Source organism: Paroedura picta, chromosome 3 (assembly GCF_049243985.1).
Source record: "Paroedura picta isolate Pp20150507F chromosome 3, Ppicta_v3.0, whole genome shotgun sequence".
Taxonomy (NCBI): Eukaryota; Metazoa; Chordata; class Lepidosauria; order Squamata; family Gekkonidae; genus Paroedura; species Paroedura picta.
In genome coordinates, this window is record NC_135371.1 from 55,877,188 (window position 1) to 55,889,499 (window position 12,312).

Sequence of the window (12,312 nt, forward strand, 5' to 3'; positions counted from 1 at the left end):
ATTTTGGGGTTCTGCTGTAGGGAGAAGTAATCAAATATAACAGGTGCCATTTTTTTTTTAGCCTAAGGGTAACCTGTGAGAAACAGGCTGCTTTTACACAGTACGTCATCAGTTATACATGGTGTACCTTTTCTCTTTTTTCGATTTTTATAATTTTTACCTGTACATTTTCAGCACTGTATCATGCATTCTGTTGAAAATATATATTGCCTTTTTTTCATAGTCATATGGCAGCACAGTTGAAATTCTTTTAGGTCACTGTTGTTGAAATTTAGATATTATTCCTTAATTATCTTAGATCCTTTTCACATGTACGCTTAACTCAGTCTCACAATTTATTAATATTTGAACCAGCTGTTCCCAAAAGAGTGTTTCCTGTCTGAAGCTCTCTGGTTTTGCTTCTTGCAGCTGAATTTTGACCATGGTTTTAAGGAGAACATGAAACTAGAAGCTGTGAATCCACAAGACCCAGAAGAAATTTGTGTCGCCACTGTTACAAAGGTGAAGGATTCCTATCTCTGGCTGCAGCTAGAAAGTAAGTTGTCACAAGAGGATAGTTGTTTTTTTTCATTTGACCTACCTTTCTTAGAGATATGTGAACATCACTGCCTGGTTTGAGTGCTCCCCTCCCTCCCAGAATTCCATCAGAGCGCTCTGGACCTGTTTGCACTGTTGCATTGTTTACATTGTTACAACTATCAGTTATTAGTATTATTGTTATGGTTATTCATATGTTATGGATTGTTTCATGTATTGCTCATACGTTCCATGTAAACCGCCCTGAGCCTCCAGGGAGGGCTGTGTTTGTTGCCACCATTGTTGTTAAAGTCTATGCAAAAAAAATTGAGTATTTGGGCTAGGGATGTATACACACACACAAATTAGTACTGTTCAGCTAGAAATTATTTGGTCAAATCTAAAATCTGAAATGTACGAATACCCCCTTCATCTTTTTGGATTCAGCCAAACCCGAAAAGTTTTGGGGCTTTTTGTGCACATGCTTCTGTTTTCCCCCTTCCCAGCCAAACAGCTGGTGATTAAAAAAAAATCAAGCAACTAAGTATAAAAGTTAGGCATTCTTCCTGCATAAAATTATTTAATCCATTTCTAAACAATATTATATACATCACTTTAACTCATTATAAAACAAGACAACAAAAGGCTGCTGTCTGATTAAAGAACATTTAGATTAATAAATGAGATATTTTTGGGAAATTTCATCAAATACTTTATAAAACCATTCCAAATAAACATGAAGTCATCTTTCTTTTTTCTCCCCTGAATTAATCTAATTTTATTTGTTAATTTCTCAGGTGTTGTTTTATTTCTTATTTTTGAACTCTATCTCTCTAAAGAGACCCTTACAGAATTCTTCCAGCATTGGCTAATAAGCAATCTAGCTGTTGCTACAAGATAAATTAATCAGAAATTTTGGTTTACATTGCAAATTTTCATTAACTTATATGGTGAACTGGGTGAATTCAGCAGTGTGTTTTATTTGTTCCTGGGTGATATTATTTATTTATTACATTACATTTATATACCACCCTCACCTGAGGCTCAGGTGAGGTTCACATGAAACATAGAGGAAGAGGAACAATGCAGTCAACTCAGTGACTATGTCGGATGGATAACAGAATGACAGTAATAAACAGAGAGAACAGAAATTAATAACCTTAACATTCTAACAGACCCATGATTGGGCAGTTCAGTGCAATTGGTTTCATGGGAAGCTGGCTAATGCTTCTGGGGGGAAATCAGGAGGAAGAGCTGGATGTCATCTGTCTATTGGTGACATCCCTGCCCAAACTTCCATACCAGTTGAGCAAGAGGGCACATGAAGACGTTAAATAGGATTGGAGAGAGGACTGCTCCCTGAGGGACTCTGCATGTAAGCTGGTGGCAGCTTGGTGATCTCTCTCCTATTGCTACCCTCTGTCCGCAACCCTGGAGAAAGGATATCAGCCATTGAAGGGCTGTTCCCCATATCCTGGCATCAGGGATGTGGTGAGCTAGAAGCTCATGGTTGACTGTGTTGGACGCTGTGGAGAAGTCGAGTAGCACATGCAGTGCCAGCCTGCCTTTGTCCATCTGGGTGACTAGCGCTGTCTCTACCCCAAGGCCAGGCTGGAAACCTGACTGGGATGGGTCTAGGACTGAAGCTTCTTCCAGGAATGCTGATATTTGGTCCGTGACAGCTCTCTCAACTATTTTCCCCAGAAATTCTAAGTGCAAGATGGGTTGATAGTTGTACATACACACACACACACACACACAAAATAATGGAAAAGTAATATAAAAGAGCAATTTCAGATAAGGAAGAAACAAGTTAACTTGGCTGTATGTTTTGATGTAGGTCCAATCCCAGTAATCAGTTGATTTGGGTAGCTCTGTAACTTTTTGCTCTTTATTTTAACAGGTTCTAAAGTGCCAATCCGTGAGTGCATTGTGAGTGTGGAATCTATGAATATATTTCCAGTAGGTTGGTGTGAAACTAATGGATATCAGTTCAGCCCTCCTCGCAGAGGAATAGGTATGAATAATATGATTATTCTAATAATAGGATGGGATGGAATATATTATATCATGCTTCAGAATACTATGAGCATATGCTAGTAAGTCAGTATTAGTACCAATGGTGATACAAATAGGATAGCCCTGCATAACACGAGAGCAAGTTGTAGTAATATGGTTTGCAAGGCTTTTTAAATTGATACTTGGTAATCTAGAGCTCCTAATAGCTAGTGCAGAGCTGATTTCCACATTTTGATTTGGAATCTGCTCTGCATTTTTTAACTTTCTTGAAGAGCTCTGCTTTTCAGCTCATAATATCACAAGTATGTTGACAGTGTCATTAGCATTATAGTTTTCAGCTTCATATTCTCCTCTTGGTACAATGTATCTGGGTACAAGATAGTATTTTGGCACACCCTCTCCCCAATTGAACATTTACCCAAATGAGAAAAGGTTTTTTGGTCAGTTGCAGCAAAAGTTTCTGAGAGTTTCAAAAGAATTCATGGATTAGTAGGGGATTGACATTAAAGAGGATATTTAAGATTGGTCAGCCTGGCACTGGGATTAACAAGAGTTTTGAGAATAAGGAATTAAGAGAAAACTTTCTGCACCCACACTTGCAAAAATGTGCATGCTTTCTGGTCCAAATGATTTCATCACAGCAAGAGCTTCATCAAGAATAGAGTTCTGATATAAAAACCCTTGTGCGTGTTCCTAAACAAATTCAGAGTGCTGCGAAGTATACAGATTGATATTTCAGGCTAGTTGAAATAAATTATTGCTATATCACTAATAGAGAAACCAATAGTAAGCTGTACCTTTTGAGGATATTTTCTAGAGCAGTGGTCCCCAACTGGGCTGCGGCCCGGTGCCGGGCTGCGAAGGCCTTGGCGCTGGGCCGCGGCTCCCTTTCCCCGCCCCCCCCCCCCACACACAGCAAGAAACTTCCCAGGCTGCAAGCAAATCGGCCACCAAAGCGGCAAGTTTCTTTATGCAGGGGGGGGGAGAGGGAAGCGTGGCCGGCGGTGCAAACGTGCATGCGCGGATCTGCTGCACATGCACGTTTGCAGCCCCACCGGGCACGGACGTGCTGGGCATGCGCGGCCCCCGGATCACCCTCCCCTCTCCACTGGTCCGCAACCCGAAAAAGGTTGCGGACCACTGTTCTAGAGCTCAGCTGAATTTTGTGTGTCTCAGTTTTCATCTCTAACTTCACAACTTCGGGAACTGTTGTCAAGCCTCTTAGTGTAAATCACAAAAATATGCAAGATGCTTCTTTTCTTTTTATCCAAGTCTTGGATTCTACTCACTGCTCAGAGGCAATCATGTAAAAGACACCTCTTTAAAGCAAAAGGGAGCTCTCTCTTCTGTTTTCAATGATTTGACTGAAAAAACAGTTGATATTTCAAGAGGTAGTGAAAACCTGACCAAAAGATTAAGTAGCTTTTCAACAATAGCAAAAATAAAAACTAAGAGGACTGTTTTGGCTCAGGTCAGCTTTAGTACTTAAGGATTCACAGCATTTGGTGTGTAATGTACAAACATGTGCATTTATACGATAGATAAGATAGTACTGTCACACATTTTTGAAGCTAAATTGGAGGTTATAAGGCCAGGTAGAAGAAAATCTTGTACATTAAAACTGAAATGGGGTGGGGGTTCCTCTGTTCCTCTTGGATTCATTAAACAATAATTGTCTAGTGTTCTGGGCAGTTGCCAGACATGCTTGTGATCTGTGTGCTTTTTTTGTTTGTTTGTCTGGGGGGGGGGGGGTTTGTAGAAAGGACTGTAGTAAACTTTCTACTAGTTACTCATTTCTGTGTTATCTTGATTTACAGTGAACAAGGAGAAGAAAATTGCAGTGGTCCAACCAGAAAAACAGTAAGCGTCAAATTTATCACTCACTCACATATTTTTGAAAAACTTGAAATCACCACAAGTTTACTAGAACTCAGTTACATTCACAGGGCTTCCATGCAGACGGAAGCCAGGCATTTCAGAACATCCCCCTGACATTGTCCCCCATCTGTGCTCCATCTGTTAGGGAAGTTGGTTCTTATATGCCGCTTTTCCCTACCCGAAGGAGGCTCAAAGTGACTTCCAGTCATTCCTCTCCCCACAACAGACACCCTGTGGGGTGGGTGAGGCTGAGAGAGCGCTGATATCACTACTCGATCAGAACAGCTTTATCAGTGCTGTGGCGAGCCCAAGGTCACCCAGCTGTGGGGGAGCGCAGAATCGAACCCAGCGTGCCAGATTAGAAGTCCACACTCCTAATCACTACACCAAACTGGCTCTCTGGAAACATTAGGGCCAAAATTAATTTTCCAACGAAGTGCATAGGAATGTCCAGATTTCATAATCTCTCTGCCCACATCTAACACCATTTCCGTACCATCATCACCACCAAAAGACTTTTTACTAGCTTTTCCAAAAAAGTCAGCATATATTAATATGATGTTTTATTAATGTATTCAGTACATTTTTTAAGGCTGGCAAAAGCCCTCTGCTGGGGCAAGACAGATACAAGGAGATCGGAAAGAAAGATAAGAGATCTGTCCCATGTGGGGGGACAGTTTGCTGCTGTTATTGCCACAATGGCAGTGAGACCACAATGAGAAACAAACCCCTTGTAGGAGCATTCTGAGTAGAAAGGTTGAAAAACTACTTTTGCTGCACTGGCAAGAAAATCTCGCATTAAATTTTTCTTCCTCTGGAGAAGACAAGCAATATCATGAACTCTCAAGTTATCTACATAAGTCTAGTTCTTCTTTTGAGATCTGATGTATAGGCTTTGAGATGACAGAACAGAGTGTATTAGAAGTCTGATGAAAATTAGCATTAACCATCTTTAAGGAGTCAGCATGGCTTAGTGGTTAAGAGCTGCAGGCTCTAGTCCAGAGAACTAGGAATGATTCCCCGATTCCTCCACATGAAGCTTGCCGGGTGACCTTGGGCTAGGCACAGTTCTCTCAGAACTCTGTCTTCCCCACTTACCTCACAAGATGCTTGCTGTGGGGAGAAGAGGGGATGGTAAACTGCTTTGAGACTCCTGAAAGTAGAGTAAAGCATAGTATAATACGCACTCTTCTTTTGAAGTACAGTTGTGTTGTTGAAATTTCCTGCTGTGTTGTGATAACTTTGTCCAAACTGTGTTATATTACTCTGGCTGCATTGCACAGATATGTATGTCTTTGAAATCAGGGGATCTTGTTGCCTCAAATGTGTTTTGACTGAAATGCAAATACCTGAAGCACACATGTGCTTTGTGAGAGCTTATTAAAAAATTAATCTACACCAGTTCATCCAGCAACTATTGCAGGCTTTGGCCTTACTATTTATAGGGGTTGGGGGGGGGGGGCTATCATTGCTTCCCCTCCCATTTCTCAGATCACGTGAATATTCCTTGGGAGCATTGACTAGTTAATAGGTCTGTGTGGTAGATATCAAAGTCAGAAGCTTCAGAAAAGATATGAAAGAAGTAAAAAGCCACAAGTGTGAACAATGCCATCTCTTTTTCCCTCGGTTTCCCTCTTTGTCAGAATATTATCTTCAAGGACTGTCCATGAAGGACTAAAGAGCCAGGAACTGAACTCAGCTGACACAGGTAAGAAGTGTCTAAAAATAAGTGTATATTCTATTTATTTATTATTACATTATTATACTGCCCTCCCATACAGCTCTGGGCAGTTCACATAAAACATTGTAGGGGTAACATATAGAACAATCTAACAAATAATACAGTCACAAATAATGTATCAACAATCTAACAGTGGCTTCAAATAAACGATAACTTAAGACAAGCCCCCCCAGAAAGGTCAGGCTGCTTCAGGTCATGGAGGGAGTGTCTGAGGGGGGCTCTGTATTTCAGCCTATTTGCCTGACTGCTAGTGAGCAAGGATAGATCTAGAATCTTATCGACGGATTATGCAAGGTGGCAGCTGCAGTTGTACTATTGCGGCGGGGCCAAAAGCACAGCCATCCCCCATGTATGCACGGAAGCAGAGCTTCGCCAACTATGCCGGTGCAACAGCCCCATGCACGCGACGCAGGGCCAGAAGCGCCAGGGGCACAGGTAAGCAGCGGCTGGGGGGGGGAGATTGGGGGCAGGCCCCCCCACTGCAGGATGGTGGGGAACAGCATGCTGCTCTCCCACCATAATAGGGGGTCGCCCCTGTTGGTTCCGCGGAGCTGGCAGAGGCAAGAGGCATCCCTGCAGGGACGGCGTAGGTCTGGGGGAGCAGCTGGGCTGAAAGCTTCAGGTCATGGAGGGAGCCCAGCTCTTCCGATTATTCACGGGGCTCCATCAGGCTGGCCCTCGCCTGTGCCCTTGGGAGTCCCAGGACTCCAGAAGAACCTGTGTTCCGTTAACTTGGGTCTTCCAAGGGCCTGGGCGGTGACATGCATAATCAGGGATTTTCCCCGATGCCCTTCCACCGCCAGCGCAGGCATTCCAGCCCGTGCATAATCAGTCATCTAGAGGTGCACTAATTTTTACTCATTACAAAGTACTGCTCATTATGATGGAAGCAGACTTCCTTTATAATGGTGAAAGATGGGGCAGATGTAGATGAAAATTGTTGCATTTTTTTTCTGGAACTCCAATCTTACCATTGAGCTTAAATTTTCAGAATAATATCACGATGGTTCCAGACCAAAATATATACAATCCAGTTCTACCACTTCCTAATATTTCAAGATGCTGAGAATAGGCTCCCTGCTTGTACTTTGAACTTTTTCAGTACACATTGAGGTTCTGCTTTCTTCTTTGGAAAAAACTGTGGTAATTCTATAAATAAGAATGCTTGACAGTAGAATTCCATTTGTGCCAGATGGTGAAATCTAATCATTTGCTAAACTGTTCAGTGAATGACTGTTGAATAAATACAATGGCTGGTAAAATAGCTACACCAGTCTATCTGTACTTCATAAGAGCTTATTGCATGGCTTACAATGCAGCAAAAATGTATCTGTGAGGCACAGACTAATGGAAGCTTTGCACTAATGGGAACTGCTCATTTTGGGATTTAATTGTTTTTTAAATGGAGAAGTATGATGTCAATATAGTCCTGTCTCTTTATATGCAAGTTATAAAGCACTGGATTTTGAGGGCTTGAAGAGAAAGCGACTCTCAGCTAGAATGAAATACCTGTTCCTGTATCCATTTCTATTAACCATCTTGCAAACTTGTTTTGCAAATATAATAAATAAACTTTAGCAATATATAATAATATTGAAGCAAGGCTTGTAGTTTACACATATATGTAGCAGAGGGAGAACAGGTTTTCAAGGCAGACATGAAATTACCAATATTTGAGATCAGGCACATCTGACTTTTAAACCGCCAAGCAGAAAACAGGCTGCTTCTACACTGTTCAGGGGGTCTTGGTGTCATGGATACAGAGGCAGTCACTGCAGCTATGGAGCACCCACATGGCATATTTCCTTGGCATAGTCTCCCCTGTGCTACCAGGGGGCTTGGGGTGTTCTGTTCCAGCACTGAAAATTGTCAGTTACCTCTTAAGTACAAACACCCCCAACCCCTCCAAAAGGTATGTGTGGGATGGAAAACTCTACACTCTCCCATCCACAATGATAATAGTATTAATGTAGCACTTTGACTATGACCTTTCCAAAAAAGTAGCAACAAAGCAGGCTTGAGAACACTTGCAGCAAATTGGGGAAAGCTGGAAGGTACATGGGTATACTGCGATGCTGTGTAGAAGCTCTAAAAAGAACCCTGCTGTGCTTTCAGACCCATGCTGGATCAGAGCATCCATGTGAAAGTGACAAGTGATTCACCTCTGTAATATGGCTCTGGATTGTTAGAAATAAGAATGCTTATGTGTGCAGCTGCTGTGTGTTACTTCCCCTTATATAGTTTGAACAACCTTCAGTTGTTAATATTTCAAAAGGGTTCAGATACACAGGGATTTCTGATTTTGTTTTCCAGTTGTAACTAATGGCAAATATTGGTGTCCAAAGATCTACTTCAATCATCGCTGCTTCTCAGGGCCGTACCTTAATAAAGGAAGAATTGCAGAGCTGCCACAGTCTGTGGGACCTGGGAATTGTGTCCTTGTTCTTAAAGAGGTGAGAGCATTAGGAAAACACAGCTATGTGTTTGAAGCACTATTAGTAACATTTCCCTGTGTAACACTGCTTATCTGCGTAATAGTGGATGAGAGGTAAATCAATACAGCCTTCAGGGTAAGTACAAAAATGTGTATTGACTTGTGATATAATGTCCTAGCTTGCCTGTGCTAGGTGAAAGGATGTTTAAAAATTAAGGTGGGAGTTGCAGAAACAAATCTCTTGCTACGTTCTCAACCTATGGATCCTAAAACAAAAATAACCTCCATGACTGTTTGAGAAATGGTTTGTTTGAAATGGATTTCTTAGTCTGAGTTCCATTGAATTTCTGAACAAAACATCATATGGCAAAGAATTTGGTAGGTTCATGGTGTATTACTGTAATCAGATGAGATTACACAATATATTGTTTTCGTACACAGATATTGTGTGCAATATGTACATTTTTGCCACAAACTTACTACTACCTTTTTTTGCCGTGTATATAAATGGAGAGATACTTTGCTGTGTTTTCTAAGTGGGAGTAGTAATCGTGTAGGAGAATAATCATGTGTGAAGCAACTCTTAGTTATGCCAGCCAGTGTTTATGGCATAAACATAATTCATTTTGCCTGCCCCTAAATCCCACTGTCAGCTGAAACTTTGGCATTTGAAAAACATCCTTTTAAAAAATACCGATGGTCCTGCTTAGCAAGTAGCAGTAACCAAAAATTGGGGAGCCCCAAAACTTTCTCAGAACAAAAAGAGCAGCAACATGCAACAGTTTGTGTATAATTAATTCTGCTGTACAATCTGAGCACTTCATTCCCAAAATGAGATAGTGGTAGTGATGTCATATTATATAAAAAAATCGTACTGTAGAAAGTCAAAACAGCGATCTGTCCCATTCAAACTGAGGCTGTAAACATGTCTGATTTAACTGTGTCTGTCTAAATTTCAGCTTAAAGCTCTTATATTGAGTACTACCCTATACCCCTCCCCTAATTAATCCCTTCATGTAGAAAGGGTGACTTCTCTCTGACATCCTGGTTATTATGGGGAGGAATGTCTTTCCTTAAAGAGTATGTAGTCATATAACAATAATAATTTATTTTAGCCCACCATTTCCCAAAGGGTCAGAGCAGGTAACAACATATATGAAACAAAAAAGGAACAATAATAGTCAGTTAAAAATATTCTACAATCAGATCAATATAAAATTGCCTTTAATTTCCCAATAAGGTGTCAAGTATGATGAAAGTTTGGCTGATGTTTTGGGCAGGAAGGCCAGAATTTTTCTGTCATTAGTGACCTCAACTATAACCCATTGACCCAGCCAGAGAATTTGCATCTTGGCTGGCTTCAGCTTCAGCCAGCTCTGCTTGAGCCAATCCACAACAGCCTCCAGACAACTGGCCAGTGAATCTGGGGATGTAGACAGGTGGCTGTCCACCAATAGATACAGCTGGGTGTCATCTATATAATGATGACAGCCCAGCCTGAAATTCCAGACCAACTGGGCAAGGAGATGCATTTAGATATTAAATAACATTAGAGAGAGAATAGCTCCCTGCAGAACTCTGCATATGAGGCTCTGTCCCCTCTGTCTTTGCCTTGGAGAAAAGATTGCAGCCATTTAAGGTATGCCCCTCTTATCCCTGTGTTGACTAGGCGCCTCATGATCAATGTGTTGAACACTGCTGTTAGATCTAATAAAAGCAGTACTGACCTGCCTAGATCCAGCTCTCTCTGGAGATTATCTGTGAGGATAACCAGAGCAATCTCCACCCCATGGCCAGGTTGGAAGCCAGACTGGAATGGATCAAGAGCTGGTGTTTCATCCAGGAAACTTCGAAGCTGTTCAGTAACCACTTGTTCAGCCACCTTACTCAGAAACGGCAGGTGCAAAATTGGGTGATGGCTGGGTTGGAAAAATCCAGAGTTACTTTTTTTTTCTTTTCAAAAATGGCCTAACCACAGCCTCTAACTTCAATCCCTGAAGTTAGGGACAAGTTGATAATCTCTCTGAGAGGGACCCAGATCGCCTCACATCCAGCTTTCATCAGCCATGAGGAACACAGGTCAAGGGGATGTGTGGTAGGCCAAGTGGCTGCCAGATTCATGTCCATATCAGCCAAGGAGAATGGACCAAAGCAGTCCAGAATCGGGTCTTGAGTTCGCCAAGGGGCCTCCAGTTTCCTAGCTGTATCAAATTAGGTGGATAGATCATGGTGGAGCAACAAGATTTTCTCCATGAAAAAACTCACAAAGACCTCACAGCTAATGTCAGATGGTGAAATTTGGGAGAGGCCTATAACCAAGGATGTCAGAGATCAAATTTTTAACTAATTGAGCTGGTCAAGAACTAGTGGAGGCCATGGGGGCTGCAAAGTTGTCTCTCTTTGCAAGCTTAATGACCATCTCAGAAGCATTTTATAAGATGTTCTTCTACATCATTGCGAGTTTTCCAACAGACTCGCTCTAGCTGTCTGAGTTCCTGTCTCCTCTTGTGCAGCTCCTGTGTATACCATGGGGGCTGGCTTGGGACAGGACCTCAGGGGATGATCTTATCAATGGCTTAAGAAAGGTGGCTATGCCAGTCTTCTACCTGCTCCTTGAGTCGTTGGGGGGTATTGGATTCTGCAGAGGCTTTCAGAAACCAATTGGATCTATCAGCCATTTTAGGCGAGTGTAAACCTGCTCTCCACCTATACAGGGGGGAAGCTTGGGTACTGATTTGAGCCTTCAGAGCTGTCTGAGCCTGTGCCTGCTGTTTGAAGTGATACGGGTTTATAGCCATTGGGAGGACTAAGTTTCAGTCTAGCAGCCCAGTGTATTTTCTTTCAGGTCCCAAACTTGAAACAATTCCATACTCAGATTTTAGGGATATTTATATAAAATAATAGCTGTTTTTCTGACAGTCACAACTCTTGTTGACAACATGAACTGTTATATTGGTAAATAGAGAAAGGAGTGAGAGAGCTCATGTGCACAGCATGCTGTTGACCCGAAGACAGGGACCTTAGAAAGCTGCAAGACTTAAAGAACAGGAGGGCAGCTTGATTGATCTCTGGAACTAATAACTGAGTGGTCTCATGCTTCAGTGGCATGAGCTTTATATTTTGGATTTATTATTATTTATTGAAGAAACGTGCTGGCTTAGGGAGGAGGTTAGATCTCCTGTGACTGGAATTTGTTCACCAGTGATAGGTTAAATATCTGGTTCACTCTAAAAGTTGTAGATCTATTATAGTCTTCATTGTATCAATAACATACATGTGCTTTGTATGCTTTGGAAACCACTTCTGAAATGTGGAAAAGTAAAAAATAAAAATCAGGTATTCAAAATACTGTTTTGTATTGTGTCTTCTGCTTTCCCCCCAAGGAGGAAGAAGTCCCAAAGAAGAAACAGATATGAATAGTGTCTTTGTAGTCTTTGTTTTGTTTACATATACACAGAATGAACATACTGGAAGCAAATGCATGCTCTTTTTTCAGATTCTGTAGGTGATTACATAGGCTGGGGTAAGCATTGCCTGGTGCACATAGAGCACTGTGGTAGACCAGGTTGTCTTGCTCAGTATGCAGGGCCTGTTTTTCATCCAGGCAGCACTAGCCTCTGGGATATTGGCTGTGTCCCTGGGGCGCTAGCAAAGGGAAAAGGGACAGGTATGATGTATGCCCATCACCTCCTGAACTGAACCTGTAACCTATTAGCTGGGTCAG

General features: G+C 41.8%; 1 protein-coding gene across 3 annotated transcripts in view; it reads left to right on the forward strand.

Annotated features, from left to right (window-relative positions):
• The window catches only part of SFMBT1 (Scm like with four mbt domains 1), a 109,992-nt gene that overhangs the window by 85,887 nt on the left and 11,793 nt on the right, over positions 1-12,312 (forward strand). For all 3 annotated transcript variants that reach the window (XM_077325762.1, XM_077325763.1, XM_077325764.1), the window contains 5 exons: positions 409-535; positions 2,420-2,533; positions 4,353-4,395; positions 6,057-6,121; positions 8,468-8,607. In XM_077325762.1, the coding sequence (XP_077181877.1) occupies positions 409-535; positions 2,420-2,533; positions 4,353-4,395; positions 6,057-6,121; positions 8,468-8,607 (489 nt within the window). The remainder of the gene's footprint in view (positions 1-408; positions 536-2,419; positions 2,534-4,352; positions 4,396-6,056; positions 6,122-8,467; positions 8,608-12,312) is intronic.